General features: G+C 48.0%; 2 protein-coding genes across 5 annotated transcripts; both read left to right on the top strand.

Annotated features, from left to right (window-relative positions):
* Positions 1–316: 316 nt before the first annotated feature.
* Positions 317–8,092, top strand: LOC117582240. Its single transcript, XM_034269851.1, has 11 exons — positions 317–894; positions 1,138–1,671; positions 1,738–1,931; positions 2,058–2,199; positions 3,465–3,638; positions 3,710–4,011; positions 4,083–4,244; positions 4,300–4,461; positions 4,523–4,694; positions 5,238–5,973; positions 6,687–8,092. Exons 1-11 carry the CDS (start codon positions 525–527, stop codon positions 7,114–7,116), a joined length of 3,378 nt encoding a protein of 1,125 aa, XP_034125742.1. The 5' UTR covers positions 317–524; the 3' UTR covers positions 7,117–8,092.
* Positions 8,093–12,005: 3,913 nt separating this feature from the next.
* On the top strand, positions 12,006–22,544 carry LOC117582019. Of its 4 annotated transcripts, none has more exons than XM_034269540.1 (19): positions 12,006–12,896; positions 13,007–13,053; positions 13,530–13,667; positions 13,732–13,913; positions 13,966–14,148; positions 14,707–14,844; positions 15,154–15,243; positions 15,303–15,577; positions 15,638–15,956; positions 16,017–17,556; positions 17,615–17,847; positions 17,908–18,086; positions 18,448–20,079; positions 20,138–20,272; positions 21,250–21,662; positions 21,720–21,925; positions 21,986–22,149; positions 22,207–22,348; positions 22,410–22,544. In XM_034269540.1, exons 1-19 carry the CDS (start codon positions 12,812–12,814, stop codon positions 22,459–22,461), a joined length of 6,153 nt encoding a protein of 2,050 aa, XP_034125431.1. In that variant the 5' UTR covers positions 12,006–12,811; the 3' UTR covers positions 22,462–22,544. The 4 variants fall into 4 exon arrangements, with proteins under 4 accessions (XP_034125431.1, XP_034125432.1, XP_034125433.1 ...); XM_034269541.1 differs by having other exon boundaries at positions 17,908–18,032; positions 22,410–22,540; XM_034269542.1 differs by lacking the exon at positions 14,707–14,844 and having other exon boundaries at positions 22,410–22,540.
* Positions 22,545–23,126: the final 582 nt, after the last annotated feature.

The following is a 23,126-nucleotide window of genomic DNA, read 5'->3' as shown; positions in this document are numbered from 1 at the left end:
AATTGCACTCATCTAATCCGATTTTCACACTCGACACGCCTCTCCACTCCACCACTCTTGTGTGTGGGCTGTGGCAAGGTTCTTGCTTCGTGTTGTGGCAGGGCATGGAATACAGGCAATTGAACAGCAAATTGAATTATGCATTGCATATGCTTCTTGTTTTGTGTGCTCCCGGCTGGCAGGGTAAACAAATTGATTTTGATTTGATTTATTTACGGAACCAAAGCACACCCCCACCGCCAACCCCGCTCTAGCCTCTATTTCGCTATTCATTTTCAGTTTTTCAGGCTGCAAAAGTGTTTGAGATGGCCCAAAATGGTTGCACTCGTCGGCTGCTGGCTGTTGCCTAGAAATACGACAACCAGAAAAACCCAAAAACATTGCCAGAAAAACCAACCCGAAACCGAGACCTCAGCCTCCAAAATAATGTCCCGCTGCATGCATTGAAGTTGACATCACACAGATACACACACGGACACAGGCAGTAAAAGCATTTTGAGTGGAGCGGCGGTGGAAGGAGTACAATGGTCATCCAGTGTACATGTGATTGCAACTGCAGTGATAGTAGAGATAACCGGAGCCTCATCGCGTCCTGCCTTCCAGCAGCCACAGTGCCAGCAGGAGGACAGCAGCAGCATCATCCCTACGGCTCTTTAGCAGCAACAGCAGCAACAGCAGCAGCAGCCTCTGGTGGCGATGATATGGAGCATAGGATACCATACTATCGCCGCTTATCGAATACCTCATCAGCCCTATACGGCAGCTGTCCCCAATTGCTGCCCGCAGCAACAGCCGCCCAGCCCTGTCCCCACCATCTGGAAAGACACGCGGAGGATAGACAGTACTCGAGTCTGGTGAGGCCCAAGCACAGGAGTCCCGTGCTGTGCAACAAATGTGCGCTGTGACGAAGATACAATCTGAGCTGTGAGCATCCGCAACCGAAACAGGGCCACAAGTCCGCAACGAACACAACGAAGAAGCTGGCAGAGCAGAGCGAGCGAGAGCTGAAACCGAAACTGCAGCTACAGGATAACAAGGAGGCGACACAGGCACAGGCACAGGGACAGGCACAACCTGTCCACCACACACCCGCGCGTTATTTGTGCACCGAGTGTCGTTTCAATAATCAGCCATTGGCCTGGTGGGTTTCATGTCCCCGTCTCTCGAATCTATCCACTGAACAGCTCCAGGAGCTCCACGAACAGCAAACAAAAATGCAGTCACACTGCCAGGCTGGAGGCACAGCCGCTGGAGCTGGTGCTGGTGCCGCCGCCGGCGCCCTGCCGCGTTTCCCTCTGCAAACGGCCAAGCGGCATTGTGACAATTTTGGCAGCTATGCCACATTGCCCACGATTGACCAGCATCAGCAGGGACAGGCACAGGGACAGGCACAGGCACAGCATCCTGTCGCCTGCAGTCGACATGGCGGCGCTGGCATATTGCCCGCCCCACCGCCACCCAGATGGTACGGGGGTGGTGCGAATGCCAATTTGAATGGCTGCTGTTATATGTACAATCCCAGCACGGGCACTCCACATCACCAGCATCATCAGTATGCCCCCCAATATTGCATCTGCGATAATTGGTATCAACAGCAGCAGCAGCAGCAGCAGGTGCACCATCAGCAGATGCAACAAAGAAACAAGCCGAATGGCGGCGGCTGCTACTTTGGTGAGTAATGAGGCCAACCCGGTGGCCATTTTGTCCATCATTTAATCAGTGGTTCGATTGTTTTAGGCTATGAGGGCCACTCCCACCCAACCATGGGCATGCCCATTCATGCACCGACGACGACACATTTGCCGGTGCCACACATTGCCGACGAGGAGGATTCGGCTTTTCCGGCACTCGCCGATCGGGAATTTCATATGCTCCATCGGAATATACCGGCATTGCGGCGCACGGGTGTGGATACCACACGCATCCGACAGGTGAGCACCGCCCACTGGCACTCCTCTTTCACCACTGCTTGTCAAACTGTAATTGTCTCTCTCTCTCTCTCTCTCTCTTGCTCTTTTTTTGGTATTTTGTGTTGTGGTTTTTTCTCCCGCTTGCAGTACTTCTATCCCGATGGTGGCTGGGGCTGGATCATCTGCGGTGTGTCCTTTCTCGTTCACATTCTAACCACCGGACTGCAGCTGAGCTACGGCCTGCTGTTGTTCTACGCCGTACAGTATTTGCATAATACCAGTGGCATAGGTAAGTCACAGGACACAGGTCAGAGCCTAAGACCTGAGACATGGCCATGGCCTAATCGGCAGTGTGTAATCAGTGGCCAGGGCAGTCTGTTGTTGATTGTCATGTTTTGCTGGTAATTTTCTAGTTTTGCTCTGCATTTTCCTGGTTTTTCTGCTTGTTTTCTTTGTTTTTCGAGAGCCTGTCGACTCCCCTGACTAGCAATCAAAATGTTTGTGTGCCTGCATCTACTTGTGCATACTGAAAATGCAAATATTTTGTGTAATATTCGATGTGTGCTCTTTGCTCTATGAATATTTGTTTGAGTTTCGCTTACCTCCGGTTTTAAGGCCAAGTGTTGAGTGTCGAACAAGGTGTAAGAACACTGCCAGCACTCGGTGTTAACTGACTCCGACGGCAAGAATAATACAAGTACTCTGAAGGATGTGTAAGTTCATCCTTTAACACACATTTTCATGTCCATCGGCATGTCTTCATGTTGAAATTGCTTGTATTTCCTTTTGATTTCTTGCCTCTGAAATGGCAATGTGGATACATACGAGTTTATTCACTTTAAAAATGCTGTGAAAGCGAAACAATTTCTTCATTGAATCAAATATCGGAATAAATGCACAGATGTTTACTAACCTTTTGTGAAATGCAAGCTAATTCAATTTTAACGTTTAGCATTAGTCCGACTTTACCCCATCAAAAGCTTGCAACCAGTTGAACATTTTTACCCACTAAAAAGTTTGTAGCTCGTTGGAAATGTTACCATGAAAACACACATTTTGCACACCCAAATGTGACATTAAAAAATCAGTTAAATTTACAACATACGAGTGCCGCTCTTCAGCTTTTAAACTTCATTTGTATTCCCATGGCGCATACATTTTCCTGCAATTAAATCCAGACACTCACACGCAGATCTCTCACGAAAGGACACATTTGTGTGACAACACAATCCTTTTCATTTGCGTTCTAATTACATGAAACACATCCCCACATCCGCACAACCCCAAAGCAGTAATTAAAAGCTTAGAATCAATTTCAAAGAGCTGTGACCACAGTTTTCACACTCTTAAATTGCTTTCTTTTTATTTTAATCGTCTTTCCCCTTGTGAGATTACTCAAGAGATTACTTTTCACTGCCACCTGAAAATGTGTTAATTCTCCTTGGTTTGCCTGCTGCTGAGGGAGAATGACCTTCGTCAAAGTTGACTTTTCTGCTTTAAAATATTATCACTCAAAAGCTTAATTTTCCACCGCTTGTGTCTGCCATTCCACAGAGCTCCTGGGCGCCCTGAGCTGGTCAATTTCCATGCTGGCCACACCGTTTGTGGTGTCCCTGTGCCGAAAGCGTTCCATTCGTTTGCTGTCCATTGTGGGTGGACTGGTGATGCCTTTGGGCATACTGTTCACCTCATTTGCCACGGAATTTGGACAGGTTGTTTTCAGTTATGGTGCGTATAAATAAATAACTTTGCCCGGACAGTGCCCATACTGAAACTCGCACCCCACTAAATCCTCGCAGGCATCGTCTTTGGCATTGGTGTCGCCATGGTGCGTGAGGCATCCACCGTGATGCTCGGCAATTACTTTAAGCGTCGCCGTCAATTCGTCGAAATGGTGGCCATGTCCGGTGAGGGTGTGGGCATCGCATTGTTCTCCGTCATCCTCAAGGAGGGCGTGGGCAAGGCCGGCTGGCGCCTCGGCCTGCAAATTGTGGCCGCCCTAACGGCACTCAGCTTCTTCATGGGCCTCATGTATCGACCCGCCTCCCTCTACCACCCGCAGCGACGGGCCATCCAGCATCTGAAGAATCAGCGCAAAAAGGTAAATTAAAACCCACGAATTCCATGGATACAATAAAGTTTTCGCTTTAAATCAATTTTCCATCCACTTAGATGAGGGAAAAGAAACCGATTTTGAGCCAGGAAGTTGGGGTGGAGTCGCCCACGAGATATCTTTTTTTGGACATATCATCACTGAAATCGGTGACAGTTAAGATTTTATTGATGACCTCCAGTGTGGCGTCCTTTGGCATTTATACACCCATGTTCCTAATGGTAAGTAATCCATAATTGATATTGTATTCCTTGTTTAAATCTGTTATTTTTGCAGGCTCTCAATGCCGCCAAGGAGGGCTCTGATGTCCAGGAATTGGTTCTACTGCAAACATTTCTGGGCATTTCCATGGCCTTGGGTGTTGTTATAGCTGGTGCTCTGCTGCGTCGTGTTTTTGTGATACGACACTTTGTAATTAATACAAAAATTGTCACACAGGTGGGTGTTCAAAGAGAAAACATTTCCATTGAAAACGTAATCCTTATTGGCTCTTTCCTAGCTCTTCATATCAATTGTGGCGCTGGCCATACTCTTTCTATCCTTTGTCATGGGCTACAAGGGCCTGTGCATACTCAGCTGGCTGTATGGCATAGGCCTGGGCGGCTTTCAGTACTCGCTGAAGATTTTGGCACTGGAACGCATCAAACTAAAACATTTCTCCAAGGCTTGGGGTAGGTAGAAATAAGCAAATACAGTACAAATAAATTGCATGTGAATCAAATGCATTTTAAGTTTGCGTTTGACGCTTCAGGTACCTGCGCGCGTTGCTCGTACTTTCAATTCTCTTTTATGCTGACCTTCGCCTCTGAAATGCTACTCAGCTTCCTCAATGCATTGACCAGCGCTGAAGTTTTTGGCGCGGCACAGTGGGGACTCATCCGAAAATAAGTGGCTAAAGTCAAACCATTGAATGAGTGCCCTGTACATTAATTATGAAAATACGCATTTTAGAGAGAGCTTAATTTTAGTTTAGTATATATAAGCACACAAGTTGAAATAGCCCACCGTGCGATGGGCTAAAGCTTGAGTTTATGCAGGCATCAACGTGCAGCAGGGTCTCGGTCAGAGGCGAAAAGATAATTGAGACACCGCGCACTCCCTCTGTCTAACGGGACGTCTCACACACTCATAGAACATATTTTTTCATTGTCTCTGTCAGAAGATTATACCTCAACAATTTGCATTGCTTATACTCTGATTGTATTCCCTTTCAGGTTTCATTCGCGGTGTGGAATCGGTGCCTGTGCTGATCAGTGTGCCATTGACTTCCTTTCTCAACGATTACTCCCTGAAGTATGGTCGTGCGGGTTACTACATTTGCTCCGCGGCGGCTGCCATCTCTGGCATCATAATTTTCTTTATCAGTGAACCGCATCACCAGCAGCAGCATCACCAGAACCACCAGCAACACCAGCAGCACCATCACCAGCATCAGCATCGAGGTGGACAGGCACATTTGAATGGACACCTGCCCACTCCCATGCTAATGCGGCACTCCTCGGCGCGACAGCATCGGCCCACCCCTCACATGCACATGGACTATGGCTATGGGGAGTATCCGGCACCAGATCTCCTCAGTCGCAGCTGCATTAGTCTCAATCAAATGGATCCGTATCTGCAGACCAGCGCCAACTATTGCCAACGCCACATGCAGCAACAACAACAACAACAACAACAGCAGCAGCATCATCATTCCCATTCCCATTTACATGGCACTGGTCCGCCTCAGCAGCAGCAGCAGCATCCACAGCAACTTGGCTGCCACAATCTGGACATGCAGCAGGTGCGCGGTGCTGGCGGCGCCTATGAGGTGGGCCAGGGCAGCATTGGCGCACGTATGGGCAAGCGTCTGCAGCGCAGTCTGTCCTTCATACAGCAGCACAACTGCTGCGATGGACTCTACTGCAGCTTCCACAGCACCTACGAGCTGGGCTGCCACAAGAGCAACAAGTAAGTACACACAGACACAGCCAGACATTAGAGCCACTGGCCACTACTCTCTAGTAGCTCTGGTAGCAGTCTGACGAATGGGCTGCCTAATCGGTCCCGGTCACTGGAGAGCAATGAGCAACCCCAACCCCAACCCCAGCCCTCTCCATTGACTGGCTGTCTGGCCACAGTCGCCGGTGTGCAGTGAACCTTTGCCTTGGGGCTTAGCTGTGTTTATCTGCGGGCAAAGTACTGGAGTATTGGTAGCAAGTCGATTGCCAAATCAAAGTGCACATTAAGCGGGTGGGGAAACGCTTTAACTAAATGATTACCCTTCGACCAAAGCTGGGCATAGAAAAGGCAATTAAATTCTTCCTTAGAGTGCGTAGAATGCCGATTAATTATCGATAAATGCCACTCCCAAAAGTCTAGCAATTCTACATGCCAGGCAGAAACCTCTTGAAATAAGCAATACTCCATGGGTGGCAGTACCCAAATTCAGGCATCCAAAACCGAATCGAAATGAAACAGTCAAAAACCAATTAAAAGATTTCCCATTGAGCAAGACAATCGAGAGCAATCAGGCGAGAGCGAAGCCATAGAGGAACAGACAATCAATTTAGCAACGGGCTTCGCGTGGTGGCCTTGTGAGGCTCCCCCTTGATAGCCTGCTGTGTCGATGTGTTGACACTTTTGCCTAAAACCTTCAAATTGTTACACTTTGCCTTTTGCAGATCCCAGGATGGCAGGCAGGCATTGATATGCACCTGCAGTCCCAGCACCACCACCACCACTGCCACCAACTACGGAGGAGGACACATGGCTGGAGCACACTTGGCTGGTGGTGGTGGAGGAGGAGGAGCGAACTCCACTCGCAGCCGCAGCGTTCCAGAGGGTTTATCCACCATGTCGCAGCAGTGTAACTGCCGGCACGGTTCAGGTCTAGGTCCAGGTGCAGGTCCCACTCGTGAGTTCATCTACGTGCCGCATGCCTATGCCTCGCTGCAGAGAACGCCACATCGTCATAGCCAAGGAGCAGGAGGAGCAGTAGGAGGTGCCTGCCAGACAATGCGAAACAATCCACAATGCCGTCTGAAGCGTTCTCAGTCTCTTTGTCGACCCGGAGCCGTGCAGTTTGTGGAGCAAATCACCACCTCGGTGTAGAATGTAGAATGTAGAACCCCCAATTGGGTCCTATAAAACTTATATTTTGCTATTATAGTAGTCCAACCCACACACACACACACACACACACACACGAACACACTTGCATGTTACGTGAATCGAATTCAGAATTTTGGTCAGATCTCTTCTAGTCTTTTGTCGTAGCTCTATTAGAAATGTAAACATACACGCCAAGCTCCCAGCTCCAGGGAGCACTAACGGAATGTGGAAAATGCTGAAAAACCCACTGCCAATCCCCCCCTGCCAACACCTTAAACAAAGAAAGAGCACTCACAGCACATTCATTAAGCTAGGATGAAAATTTGTACTCATTAGCATATGAATATATTATGGAGATTACAGACAGACGAAAGAAAGCTTTATCGGGTGTCTCAAGCTAAAAATAATAATAATAAATGGAAAGAACAGAAAAAAGAAAACAGAAAGAAGAACAAAAGTATTGAAATGATGGCAAAAGTAACATAAATATTTATGAGGCACTTCAAAATGGGTAAAATCGGCTCCAATCGAAACGAAAAACGAACGCTATAAAACAAAAGAAACTTCTTAAATGGTCCATTTTATAAACGTGCATACAATTTAACCACCGAATACCGATTACCAATCTATATATACTGAATACATGAATACATATATGAATATGTAAGGTCGACACACATTACAGATGTCTCCCCTGAGGCGGGACCCAGCAGGCACCAGCGGCGATCCATTGGGAAGTGCCAAGTGCCAAGTGCCGTGTGCTGATTGTCGTGACAGCAAAAGTACTTTATTTTTCAATAATATATACATGAATGTATACACAATATACATAATTAAGCAAAAGACACAGAGAAAGAGAGAGAGAGAGAGAGACACAGAGAGACCGTAACTCAATGAAAATGAAAATTACTTTTGCCACGCTGATTGAGTGAAATGAGCCTTATTTTCGGAACTCAAACGAGGCGAAACTGCAGCGAAACCGATACCCAAACGAGGCATATAAAATAACAATGATTACCATTATGATAAACATAATTAATTGAAGCTGCAAATTATCACAGGAACCGAGCGTTAATCCACCATAAATTGCCTACAACAATGGCAGCCAATATTGGCATACAAATTGTAGCAACAACAAAAACAAACACAAGTGAAATTAGTATAAGAGAAAGCCATTTGGCAAACAATTAGAAATTCAACAACAAAAAGTGGCAGCTAAATTAAAACTAAAACTAGAAATGCGGACTCGAGGTGTACATATAATTAGTGGAAAAACAGTGGAAAGGTTTCGTGCAACAGTTAAACGATGGCATGAAAACATTTAAACGAAAAGACCAAAGTGAAAATGCCAAATGGCAAAGGGCAAAGAGCTGCTGTTTCACGATGCGTTTTACACCGACAGAAAGTCGCTGCCTAGAAAATGTATTCAATCGAAATCTCCCATCGTATACATAAGGCCATTCTCGTGACTCTTTTGTTGCTATTCAGCGAATTTTTGTGCACTTTGTCATGCTGGGCGACAGGATTTCCCATAGATACTTGTTGACCCGCTGTGAATAGTGGGACAAGCGCATCGTTTAACAGCCGCTGCAGCTGCTGCAGCTTGAACAAACATAAACAGAATATTTTATAAAATACTTGACAAAAGCCCAATGAAACGGCAAACAAACAGCAAAATATCAAAAAGGAAAACAACATCAAAGTGTCAGCGGTGGATGATTGTTGCATATTGTTTTTGGAAACAATAAAAGATACAAATCTAATGCAAAAAAGGCAAGTGAAAATGTTTGCATAAAAACAATATGTAAAATAAATGAATAGAAATCCTAAAAGTCATGCAAAAACCAAACGAAATTGAGGGATTCCCATAAATGGGAAAGAGCCCAAGGAAAATGTACGCCTCAAACACTGCCATCTAAATTTCTCACACAAAACTCGATGAAAACGAAGCAAATAAACTGCCAGCAGGAGAACATTTACTTATATTATGATATCGAAGCCAAACTAAACTCCTACGAACACATTTTTCCACTCTTTCAAGGTCATTAAAATTAGATATAAACTTTCCACTAAGAAAAAACCCTAAATACTCCCACATAAATGTTTGCCATTTGTGTTCGATGCGAAAAAGAGAGAGGAAAAACCAATGAAAATTTGCATCAAATGAACGTACATTAAAACAAGAAAAAAACGGAAACTGATAACTGAAAAACTAACCAATTTGAAGGTACAACTTGTAGCTAAAACAATTTTTATCTGTGCCAAGATTTAGATATGGGATTTTTTCTGGCGCAAAACCTAAGCAAGAAACTCAAGAAAACTTTGTAACTCTTTATCATTAGTAGTTTAGTGTGATAAATGTTAATAAAGGAAAGCAACTAAATGGAAACTTAAGCCCAAGCCCCACAACTATATTCAATTCCATTCAATTAGGGTCGTGACATTAAGCGACAGCCCCAGGACGAACAGTTTTAACCCCAAACGACGTGGCCAAAGGACAATGGACGCTTGCCAGTGGCCACAGTAAAGTTTTCATTTATTACGTGCTAAAATTTAATAAACAAGTTCAACAGCACTGCCAATGTCATATTTCATTTATTAATTAATGGCATTAACATGAAGCGTCAATTTGTGTGTGTTGCCACAACATGCCCCAAAAAGGGGGCCCCCCCTCTGACCACCCTCTGTGGCACTGTAAAGCCGGGGCCGATTAAAAAGTTTACCCTAGCCGCTCGCCAAAGTCAAGACCTCCTCTTAATGTTGCATATATTGTGTGTACACACAGCCCCAAGCTACCCATTATGGTACGTGCCTAGACTGTAAACAACCGCACAATCGACACAGAGCACAATTCCACACAACGTCAATGACATGCTCAATTTTTCATGCATTATGCCACAGAAACAGACACAGCGCACAGTGCGTATGCTTGATATTGACTTGGGCTGCCGCCATAGCAGAGCACATTTAAGCCTCGGAATATTTGCGTAGTAAGCGGCTCGACGGGCGAGAAATTTCACAGAGGCAGCTACGGCCGAAAAGCCATAAGACAATTTGCTGCAAGCTTACACAGCCGAACACACGCGTCTCATAGATGCTATTCTCATACATATGCATGCCACACAGAACGTGGCACAAACATAGATATGGTTTATTTTACCCAGAAGCACAGACACACCCACACACACCCTGGGCTGGGGGTGGATTTTGGTTAAGCAAACACACACGCTGCGGCGCCCGAAACGGATACGGATACGGAAACTATTGTCATCTGCTCGTATATGGTTTGCCGTATATGGGGAAATGTTTAGGGCAACGTTCGGGGCATTTTGGCTATATAACTGATTAGAGATTGCCATAGCTCAAGGGATCGTGATCCCTGCCTCAGCTTGTTGACTCAGCCCCCAAGCAAAAGGTTTGCAAATTATGATTTACTCTGCGCTTGCATGCCGGCTAGCCATTGTCTTGGGTCTTGGGCCATCATTCATAAGTACATAATTTTATTGCAAAAAGAGAGAGAGCGCCAAGCAACTCTTTGTTGAGTAAACTGAGGTCTTCCCCTTTGCCATTGTTTACCTTTTTACAGCCACAAAAGTCTTGGAAATAATGCAAATTTATTGGCTTTTTATGCGATGCTTTTTTCGACTGTGCGTTGAGTCTTTTATGGCTGAAATCTAGATCGAAAATGTATACTAAAATCGTCTGCAAACTATGATTTATTTATATTAGAAAGCTTATCCAAGTGTTTAGCCGCCTAAGCCTCTCCTAAGACACAAAATCCAACCACTAATCCCCAACTATTCATTAAGAATCTCCAAAAGAGTCCTTCAGCCCATTTAGCACCTTTGTGGCCCACATTCTCGGCCATTATCTTGCCCTTAGCCCAAATGCTAAATCTTTTAAAATTGTATGGCAACTACTGGTAATAACACTACACGGGGCAGCCATGGTGCACAATGATTGCCTTCCCCGGCAGCAGCAAAAAAAATATTATTTCGACCCCTAAAAGTATGCCACACGAAATGTTTGCTTTTATTTTTGTGGCTGAAAATGCTTCCAGCTGCAGCGGCGTTTTACTTCCGTTCCTGGGGCGGCTTCTGTGTGGCTTTGTTCTTTCATTTGTGGCAGATATCTCAAGCAAATTAACCTAACTACTCCTCTAATGCCGAGCTGCGGCCCTGCCCCCCCACAGACACACGAAAACCAATTAAATTCTTCCGCAAGGCAAGGGCATAAAAGCTTCGATTAAAGCTTCCCCGAAACTAGGGAGGCTTCGCAGGGAGTACAGAAAAAAGACAAGTGGAAGGGAGTGTGTGTGTGTGTGTGTGTGTGAGATGTTGTTGTGCCGCTTAAAGCTGCAGGGCCCGCCGTCGTGTGAAGTCAACTTTGGTGGAGGCGTCCAACACGCGTTCTAAGTGAAATTTAGCCGCTGGCTGGCTGCTGGGAGATGCTGCTGGGTACTGGGTACTGGGTACTGGTACGTGCCGCGCTTAGTTGGCTGAAGCTGTCATGCTGCCACTGCTGTTTCAATTGCTGCTGCTCTGCTGACGTCGCTGCTGCGCTGTCATGCGCACACGCACGCTCTGTTGCCTACTTCCAGGCGTCCGGATACAACATGAACCCCCCACCCCCCACCCGCCCTAGAGCAAAGACAAGTCCATTGTTGCGCTTTTGCAGTCGCTGCTGCCACGCACCCCACGGATGCCGAACATCTGTTTAATGTTTGCCGCGCTTCCAGCAGGAGTCTCTCTCTCTCTCGCTCTTTGCGACTCTGAACTCTCTCCGGACACTCTCTCTCGCACACGCTCCTACTCTCGTGTGCGTCGCGTATGGGAGACGTTATCCTGCGAGTGCCCAGCCGCACATTTCGTTTCAGTTCCAGCATCAACGCCGCGGCGCACGGAGCGTGTTTTTTGGATACAACTTGCCATTCCGTAACGCTGTGTCGTCTGTCGGGGGTTACCTAAAGCCACACGCAGCGCACCACACACACACATAGACAGGAAAAACCTTTGAAAGCAAAGGACTACGATGTGGAAATAGCTCAAGATATAAGCAACATTTAAACCCAAAAAAGGAACAAGCAAAACGCACTTTTTGGTGCAAGGAAAAGACAGCAGCAGCAGCAGCAGCAGCAGCAGTGAAGGAAAATCTACCGGAAAACGGAGTCTAAATTCTTGTCGGTGCTTTTTCGCCACGGTTCCCCCTTTTTTTTTTTTTTGGGCAGCCAACGCGAATATCGATTGCTGACGAGGACGAGGACTGCCTTGCATAAGTCCACAGGGGAGCTTAGTGTACAAAAGGCAGCAGCAGAAGGAAGCATCCAAAAGGATAACAACTCAAATGAAACCATTCAAGTCGAAGACAACGAACGAAGCGCAGAACTTGTAGCAATTAAGTTTTCATTTTAATCATCAATATTGATGCCACGATGCTCAGGAATGCTGCGAAGATGCCTCAGAAGATGATGTTGCAGGAGGAGCAGAAACTGCCTCAGAAATAACAGCAGAAACAACAACAACGAAGAAGATTTTGCACACATCTCCACATAGATTTCCACATTTATCTCTACGCTCTCTCCGTGTGTGTGTGTGTGTGTGTGTGTGTGTGTGCCTGCCCTTGTTTCGCTTTTCCTTTTGCTTTTCTTTTCTTTTCTTTTATTGTATTTCTTTGACTTGTGTTTGTTTCGCTGAAAATGGATATTGCCTTGCGTGGCACGGGCACAGCATCAACGACTGGCACTGGCACTGGCACAGTCGCAGGTCCTCGCAGCGGCACTGGTAAGTCCTTGAGTTCGCCACTAAAACATGGCACCTAATCACATATTTTATGTGTGTGTTTACGCCATGTTTTATGTACTTCTCTCTGAGAAATTTCATTTCATTTGCAGGCCTCCACCATGCTGTGTCATTGGGCAACATTGAGGTCTCCGCCAAGGTACGTAACCTGTGCCACACGCAGTCAATTAATTTGCAGAGTGGTTAAATCACAAGTGGCAATTGGCTAGAGGCAGGGGGAGCTGCTGTCAGTGTCACTGCCAGTGCCACTGCCATTTGCGGATGATTGACACAATTATTTCGATGGAAATCTTACTTCGGGAATCAAGGAAAACATTTGAAAGATAACTGGGGGCAGAAAGGAACTGAGGCACTTGGAAGGGCAGTGGAGTCATTCAAAGAGATTATAGTGGAGAAGTCTTTGTGGGAATAGAACTGTGATCAATATCAGTTAATGAACGGGTAGCAAAAGGGTGGAGCGAAAGAGTTAAGGCTGGGGAATGACTGAAAAGAATGAACAAGGAGCAGAACACAATCAAATTAAGTTAAAAAGAAAGGCCAGAAATATGCCAAGAAATCACTCTCGATACTTTTCTCTCGAAAATGAGTGATTAAAACTTGCTGTAACCATCGCAGGCCACCTACTCCAGCCACATGGATCGCAGCTATGACTCCGAAGATGAAAACACAGGCCGAAGACGACTACGTCACACGCTTTCCACCGAGCTACAACCACGAGCCAGCGTCTACTCGCGCGGGGATATCAGGGAACAGGCAAGCAATAAGATCTAACTATTATTTGTAAATATATATTCCTAAAATATATATTCCCTTACAGTATTGCCTCACAGATCGACAGCTGCACAGCATTGAGCAGCGTCCGCGACGAGAACGCTTCTTTGGTTGCCTTTCGCGACGCGGACAGACGCAGTCGGGCAGCTTTTTGGGCGGCTGTGTGGGCCGTCGTGTGCCCTCCGATGAGAATTTGGCAGCCTACGCGCCCTTCGAGAAGTATCCACGGTGAGTAGAACTAAACAAATAATACGAAAAGTATTCAAATTCCTTTGATTAGATATCAAAACAACTATACGGACACACACGAATTGGATAGTTCCTATTTTCGACGACAGCCAGCCTCGATTCTGAGCACGGGCAAGTCGAGTGAGCCGGATCTGGGTGGCAGATACACCTGGATAGGACAGCAGCAGCAGCAGCAGCAAAGCAACAACAACTCCGAGTACCAAACGAATCATAGGTATGTGCTCCGATACGCTGATAACTGAACAGAAAACATAAACAAAAGTAAATTAAAATCGAAAAATCGAAAAACTGTTAAAACTGCTATGCCACCAACTGTCTCGCTAGATCATGCTTTCAAACTGTCTCGCACTATCCGTAGACTCGTAGCTCTCTACCATAGCTGTACTGTAACCCTCGTAAATATCGTAACTGACTATCGCTTGCCAATGCTTGCCCCCAAAAGAGAATCAAACACCTTCAGCGCTTTCCCCTTTCCCCTTTCCAATCACAAATTTCACTTTCCATTTTGCTCGCCGCTCGCTTTTTGCTTCCCAAAAAACAACAACAACAACAACAACAAATATTCAATAACTTCTGCCCGAAACCTGAGAACTAGAAATGCTGTATAAAAAATACCTTTTTTCGTATACTCTTTCGTTATTCATTCACCTATCCCTTCTCTATCCAAAAATCAATCGAAAAACCAAAAAAAAAACGACTGTAAAAAATAAACAAAATTCAAACCCACAAATACTAAAAAAAAACAAAAAATGATGTAACAAAATGTGTAAAGGGCAACTTGTTGTACAGCACCACTTGAATCCTTTTACCAGGATGTTTTGCTACGGAATTATTATGTCGAGCTTTGCGCTCCACCAAATCCTACACCACCAACATCACACACCAATCAAATCGCTAATCTAAATGTTTGGTATGTAAAGTGATCCTAAAACTAACAAAAACTAAATACTTAAATTAAAAAATAGCTAAAGAAACGACAAAGAAAAAAAGAGCAAAAACCAAAAAGAAACATTAAAAAAAGTGCGCTAAAAATGTTTTCATTTTATGTTCTGTGTCTGCACGTGATCGAAATGCAAATGAGTAAAAAAAGAGAGCAAAACATAGTTGAAAACTAAAGTTGAATATAAAAAACTGAATGTAAATAATAGTCCCACGAGCAAGCAGCAAATGGGGAAAGTTGTGCTGATAGTTCTTTGTGTGTGATTTACTTACTCCACAGCTCGTATCACTGCCCCACATATGCCACGATGCCACACGCACACCATCATCAGCAGCAGCAGCAGCAGCAGCAGCAGCAGGCAGCGGGAAGGTAACCCATGGATCTACCCACAGATAAATCCTTTTTAATCCTTCAACTTTCTCCTGCAGAACCAAACACGTGAGCTTTGCTCGCTCGCACACGCTGACCAGCTTCGATAATGTCAATGCGGGATTTCGCTCCTCGGGCCGCTTGAAGTCGGCCAGCAGTCAGGAGCGTTTGATTGGTGGCAAGAAGCCCATCATAGCCTCTGGCTCCATGTACGAGACACTGCAGCCCGCTGCACAGAGCTCCACGCTGCCCAAAACGTGGCTGCCACCGCCCGTGCAACTGCAGACATGTCAGCATCATCATGCGCCCATTCATCTGCATCAGCCATTGGGGGGTAAGCTGCCATCAAGTCAGTCCATGATGATTATTATTGAACGCTTTACTCTTCCGCTAGACAACATGCTGGGCCTCATCATACCACAGCCGCTGCCGCTGCCGCTGCCACTGCCACCGCTCAGTCCGGAGGTTCTGATTGTGGAGAAAAAGTTTCGCAATGCGATGAAAACTCAGGCCACACAAACGGAGGCGGCGGCGCGCCGGCAGGCTGGGTACAGCACCCAAGTTCTGTCACTGAGTCCCAGGCCGCCACATCGCATCAAGGTGGTCTCCCAGGGAGCACAAACCAATGGCCTGCAGAATGGCAAGAAGTTGACAAAGAGCCTCTCGGAGATACCCAATGGCAGGGATGCGCAGGCGCAGCCTTATCCACAGGGGTAAGGCAGAGACACTCCTTCCAAGTACTTTGATCTAGTGGATCTTTGATCTTTTCGCAGCATAATCTACCCACATGAAATGATCTACCGCACCCAATCGCAGGATGTGACGCCGCTGCAAACCCTCTCGGATGCCCAGAACAATATTATGTACTACAAGCCACCGCCGCCGCTCCTCGACCCCCACAGCTATGGCCTGGGCATGGAGCACTTGAGCCGGGCAGGACGTCCCTCTGCGGCGGAACAGAATGTGGAGTATGTGAATGTAAATGCCGCAGCTGTGGCGCTCAACGAGAGCTTCGACTACGAGAGCAACAGCTTGCCGCGACGCACGCGCCCCGAGGCGGATTTTTACTCGAACAGTTTGCCCCGACGAGCGGATACCCTGCACGGACATTTGACGGAGGTTGTGGAACTGGACTTTACGCGTCCGCACTTGCTGCCACCGCCCAGTGAGTACTGCAAGAACGACGACGAGCCGGAGGATGTGGAGGAGTACTACGACGATGAGGAGGAGGAGGAGGAGGAGGAGGACGGTCCCTCGCATCCACACGAAACGGAGAGCTACAGCTCGGAGCTGTGCATGGAGCAGGCGGCGCGGCGCATGTCCATGCTGCCGCAGATGATGGACTCCCCGTTCCGCAGGGACGATCTGCGGCGCCAGTCCATGCCGGTCTATGGCCAGACGGAGAAGCTCATCGATGGCTTTGGGCCGCGCACATCCTTCCGACGGCGCGACAAGGTCAGCTGCTTCCCGGATGAGCCGCACGCAGGCGGCGGGCTGCGACGCGATGAGCAGGAGATTTTCATTGACTTTAAGCCGCACGTGTCCCCGAAGCCCAGTCCCAAGCTGCAGCTGAAGCATCGGAAGCAGCACAAGGCGGAGATTGCCATGCGGAAGATGCAGCAGCAGCGAATGGCCCAGGCCGCTGCTTTGACGCTCCCGAAGCTGAAGTCAGTCGAGGTTGAGGCTAGAAAAGTTGAGCTTGTGCCCAGCGACGCGGACGAGGACGAGGACGAGGAGGAGGACGATGAACAGGAGCAGGACCCCGAGGAGGATGACGAGGAGGAAGCCGAATCGGAGCGGAATCGCACAGAGAACGAACACCCCGAGGATGAGGATCCCATCTATGAGAACATAATCCCCTGTGGCTGCAAGGTGGAGCCACCAGCAGCACCACCGCCACCACTCATCCTCGAGGACATTCAGGACAAGCGTTCGCAATTCCGCAAGCGTTCCGTCAGCCTGGATGATGATTATGCCGCTGCCGCTGCCGCTGCCGCAGGCATCTTTCCAGCACCTGGACCTGGTCTACGTCTGCCCTCCACGCCGGCCAGTCCCTGCCGCGAGGAGCTGCTGCTGGCCAATGTCTCAACTTATCCATCCTCAGACTCGCTGGCCAACGACACGACACGCGACCACTCCGATGGCATTTGGAATGAGTCGCAGGTGACCGTGCTGACCGCCGAGCAGCACATCTCCGATGGCTCCTACAGCTCCAATCTGCTGCTGACGCCCTCATCGAAGCGCAAGAACCTGCTGCTGCAGCATCAGCAGAGGAGTTCCGTGGACACGGATGCCTTGGATTTTGAGGAGCAGGTGGGACGTGGGAGAGCTGCTTTGGGAGTGGTTGCTGATCTTCCCTTTTATCTTTTAGAGCCCCACCTATGGCCTACAGACACTGCCAAAGATCATCAAGACGCCAACGCCAACCACTTCCAGGCCTGCCTCCTCCACGCTGCCGCTGGTGCCGCCTCCAGCCATTGCCGTAACCCCATCCAGCATGGACTCTGCCTCGCCGCTGCTCAAGCTGCGGGCCATGATGCCCAGGAGTTCCGTGCCAGATGCGCGCCAGCTCATGTATCCAAGTGGACCAGCAGGGAAACAAAGGTGGAGCAGAAGCAGGATTTGAATCCTTCTTTCGTTTACCAAATTCTACTCCCCTTGCAGACACTCGGATGCCTCATTTCTGCCCATGGCTGTGCCGGACTATGCTCGAAGTGCGGACATCTCCGAGTGCAGCACGAATACAGAGGAGTATGCCACCTGCACGGATAACTCGAAGCGTACACCAGGTATTAAGACACCGCCGACAACGACCAGTTCATCGTCCGCGACACAAGTGCCAGGTTTGGGAGAGACACTCAAAAGTATTCTCTGTGTGTGTGTGAATGTCCTGTAACCATCATCAATGTTGTGTGCAGCCTTGTTCCGTTCAGCAGAAAGTGAAATCCAATCATATTTTGTGACCCACCCACCAAATCACCGCTTTCACAGCTTACAGATCCTTAGAACTAGTTGTAGTGTTAAACAGCCTATTAGCTCTCTCTCTCTCTCTCTCTAAATCTCTCTAAATCTCGTTTTCTCTGTCTCGCTAGTTTGTTGTTGTTGCCTGTTGCCTTGCTCGCAATGCTTTTAGCTGTGAAAAACCTTACAAAATATCTGCCAGAAGTTTTGTTAAATTTCTTCTTTGCCCTTTTCTCTCGACAGTCTCCACTCAGAGCTCGCAGCTGGATAAGACCCATGCGGGCAGCTCCTTCGAGAGTGCCAGCTCGCTGTACTCCATGCGGGAGGATCTGCTGCACGATGGTTCGTCTGAGAAGGAGAAGCAACTGAGAGTGTCGCAGTCGTCGCTCAAGTCCCCCATGGGTGGCTCGGTGGCAGAGTTGACCAGAAAGTCGCCCTCGCATTCGATCAGCAGCACCACATCCTCGGGCAGTTGTCAGGTTATCAAATCGCCAGCTAAGGAGATGCAGTCCCAACCCCAACCCCAACCCCAACCCCAAGCACAGTCGATGGCCAGCTCTGCTAGCCAGCAAATCAAGGTAACAGATGCAGCGGCTGAGTCTGCGGCTGTGGGGAAACCCAAACCCGAATCCATATCCGAGGATGAGCGCAGTGAGGTGCGTTACTCCTCCTCCGGCTACTACGAGAGTCCACACGAAGAGGACGACGAGGAGCAGGTCACCACCACCTGCAAGGCTCGCCGCCTCAGACACGAGGATAACAAGCGGCGCAAGACCAGCATGAAGCTGGACATTGAGAAGGAGAACATGCGCGCCCTCACCAGTCCCATCAAGAAGTCCCTGGCGGGGAAGCAGTCGCTGCAGTCCCCGGAGCAGCACAGTGCTGGCGCACTGGAGAATGGAAGTCCCAGCAAGATCAAACGTTTCCGTCCCAAGATACGGCGACAGCTGCGCAAGAGCTCCAGGGAGGATGTGCTGGCAGCGGCAGCGGCTCGCAGGACTCGACCCACCATCTATGGACTGAGCAGCGCCAGTGGGGATACGGAGTTGCTGCTGGATGGCAGCATGACCACCACAGTGGGTCCCAGCCCGAGGCCGAGCATTGTGCCCACGACAGCAGCCATAACGACGGAAACCACCACCACCACAGTCATTGGAGTGGCGCCACCGCCGCCACAGGAGAAGGAGCTGCAGCAGGACCTCGAGCAGGTGAAGAAGCCTCAGCCACAGCCACAGCCACAGCCACACAGCTGTGCCACGCCCACATCTCTGCTATCGCCGAAACTGCCCACAGTCAGAAGCACTCACTCCAAGTCCGCTTCGGAGGCGACGGGCCAGCTGAAGGCCAAATCCATCGAGTCCCTGCGCTCGGTGTCGCCCGGCTCCGATTCGGTTTTCTACAGCGAGGCCGCGGATCAGGGCCACTGCCACCACTGTGGCAAGGAGATGGAGGGCAAGCAGCAGGAGCTGGTGGGAGACTCCGTGGAGTCCATACCCTACATCGAGCAGGAGGCGGACATTGTGAAGCCGCCGTCGGACTTTGCCGACTCCCCCGTGACCACGAAGACCACTCAGCGGCTGTACAAGAAAATGGACAAGCGATTCCGCTCCGAGGAGCGCTATCACGCCGGGGAGCGGGGCAGGCACTACAAGACACGCCAGGAGAACATCAGAGCCAAGAGCGAGGAGCGTGGCCGAGCGCCCAGTTTGCCCAACACCCCTGTGCTACGTCCCGCTGGCTCCAGTCCCTGCGTGCTGCCCGACATCGGCACGGAACCGAACCAGCATATCATCTACAAGGGCCACTACGACGAAGGCAGATACACCCGGCTCACGGATGATGATCTGTGGACGCAGCTGGACCATCAGTGTTTCGGTGAGAGGAAATCCTAAATGAACTTTAGCTGTGGATGCTAAGTTGTTCTCTTCCACAGATCGTTCGCGTGAGCGCCGCGCCTCCACAGAGTCCGAGAAGGGTTTCCATGCCAAGTACCAGGTGATACTCCATCGTCTGGTTCAACGTCGCTGCACGCTGGAGATGTATCATCGCCAGAAGAATAATAATTTCCGTAAGTGAAACAAAAGTAAACAAAATACCAGGGAGAAACCGTTACATTAACGACTGCAATGGGAGAGCGAGCTGCGCACGCTCAATGAAGAACAGCTACAAAAGAGAAGCGCAAGAATCGGTCTGTGCTTGAGCGCAAAACGAAATGAGCCAAGAGAGACTCGATTCGCATTTGTTTACAGTTATTTGCGAGCTGTGGCTGTGCCGTTTACTCTCCCACACTCTTCGCTGCACTTTGTTGCTTTAATCTTGAGACACCCTGTTTGGTACTCACACTTCGGACACCCTTTTCTGTGCACAACCAAACAATATTCTAATTTTGGCACAACGTGCGCGCTGCGAGAGAGGCGAGCCACTGGCCGGAGCGGGAGAACTGTTCATAGATAATGAATGGTCGGTCGGTCGGTCGATGGCGCTCCGAATTTTCATGACCGGCACTTGGCATAGAGACAGACAGATAAACATATGCTGCAGCACCATTAGAGCGAACCCGTAAAAAATAAACTACACACTCGTAGTAGTTTTTTGTGGCTAGTTGTGGTGCGTGCTTTGTTGTGTGCCGACCGTAAAAACGCTGCCCAAATGTGAAATAAAAGTGCGAAAAATTGTGAGAGACTATTACCAAGGCCAAATTCGATATTTACACAAAATCTTAGTTCCAATGATTGGTGGGTAAACAGTGGAGCAGCGGCGCCATGCGCATGGTTGTTTAAGCCTTTTTGTTTTCGTTTGTGTCACAGAATTAATAGCGTCTAATTCCACGCCGGATTCCGTGCGTCGCAAGTTGGAGGAGGTCTTAAAGCTAATGCTTTTGGTATGGGCACGTGAAAGTTTTGTGATATCAAAGCTAAGCAACGGCACGAGTGGTAAATAGTGAACGGAATATATATTCCGGAAATAAAATCACACAAATCAAACAAATCTCTTTCGCTTTATATAAATTCTCTTGATTATATTTATTCCTCTCCTCTCACGCAGGCGTGGACAAAACCGTTGTGGTGAAGAGCGATTCGGGTGAATTCGGTTTCCGCATCCACGGCTCAAAGCCTGTCGTGGTGGCCGCCATCGAGCCGGAGACGCCAGCGGAGAGCTCTGGCCTGGAGGTGGGCGACATTATCATATCGGTAAATGGCATCCAGGTGCTGGACAAACATCACACAGAGGTCGTGAAGATTGCCCACGATGGCTGCGAGAAACTGGAGCTACAGGTGGCCCGCACCATTGGAGTGCTAATGCACGAGCAGCTGGAGCCACCCAGCGAGCCCATCTTCAGTGGTTATTTGTGGCGCCAGAGCGGACAGGCCAAGGGGGCGCCCAATGCCAAGAAATGGGTGAGACGTTGGTTCTCCCTGCGGCCAGATAATTGTCTGTATTACTACAAAACAGAAGATGTAAGTGCGATCCCTGGCAGAGTTTGTTGGAACATTTCATAATGGATGTTTTTGCAGGACTCCCAGCCCGTTGGTGCCATGATCATGGCCAAGCACACTGTGGATCTGTGCCCCGTGGACATTGGCAAGCCTTTTGCCTTCAAAGTGGATGCTGGCGAGGGCATACCCATGTACGTGGCCGCCGACTCGGATGACTTGGCCAACAGATGGCTGAATTTGCTGCGCCAGGCTGCCGCCCAGGATAATCAGTGGCTGGACAAGAGGTGTGTGGGTTACTGATCTTTGAGGCTGGGCTCGTTTCTCACATCATTTTCCCCTCACAGTGCGCGGTGCTTGTACCAGGCTCCGACCAGCATTCAGCGGCCCGATTGCTTTGGCTATTTGCTGAAATTGGGCTCAAGGTGGTGCGGCTGGTCGAAACGCTATTGTGTACTTAAGGATGCCTGCCTCTATTTTTACCAAGATGCAAATAGCAAGAGTGCATTCGGTGAGTCAACAACAGCACGATACACGGACAGCCAGACAATTAATTGAATTTCTTTAGGAATGGCCTGCTTGCACGGCTATAAGGTGGCCTCAATGTCCACAAATGCGTCCGGCAAGAAGAATTCATTCGAGATAATACCACCAGAAACGAAATTGCGTCACTATTATTTTTGCACTGAAAGCGAAATGGACAAGAAGCGGTAACAGCTCTGGAGATAATCCCTATATCTATTGTGTAATTATTGTGTGTGTTCCTTTCAGCTGGATATCCGCCTTGGAGTACTCCATTGATCGCTGGATTAAGTCCGGGTAACTAAGGTTAAAAACGCGCTCCAGATCGGTCTTGGGCAGCCGTCGAAAGCGTCGCAGTTTTAGCTACTTCATGGATTAAATTGATAGAAAAACCAAACAAAAAACATAAAACGATTTTCAAACATTGTTCGACACTAGTACGGGTACTACATTACATTACATTACATTACATTACATACATAAATACATACATTTACATAGGGTGTAAGCCAAGGAACAAACACAATTAGTTATAGTCGATAGATGATTGCTTAGTCCAAGGAATTTAGTCGGTCATTCAAAGCGGGTTTAAAACTATTTTGAACATAAATGAATACAATTGAATTTTTGGTGTGTATTCTTACAACAAATATAATATATCTATATACACATAAAAATACTTATGTTTAGTGAGGTTGTCATGTCATACACATATACATAAATATTATAGTATATTTAGCCCCGAGAAATGAGAGAAAATGATCATACAGCAGACCAAAATTGATTGTCTAATGTATATAGGAATTCGTATAGAAAATTGAAAATGTTTAGGTATTCAAAGGCTCAAAGTTTAGATAAATGTCTATTTACAGAAAAAGCGTAAACTAGAGACCAAAAAATTCGAAATTACGACAAATGCAAATTAATGCGAAATTTCAAATAAGTATAATGGAAAATAGTTATTGT

This window comes from Drosophila guanche, unplaced genomic scaffold (genome assembly GCF_900245975.1).
Source record: "Drosophila guanche unplaced genomic scaffold, DGUA_6, whole genome shotgun sequence".
Lineage (NCBI taxonomy): Eukaryota > Metazoa > Arthropoda > Insecta > Diptera > Drosophilidae > Drosophila > Drosophila guanche.
Note: the sequence above shows the minus strand (reverse complement) of the source record. Positions and strands in the feature narration are given on the sequence as shown.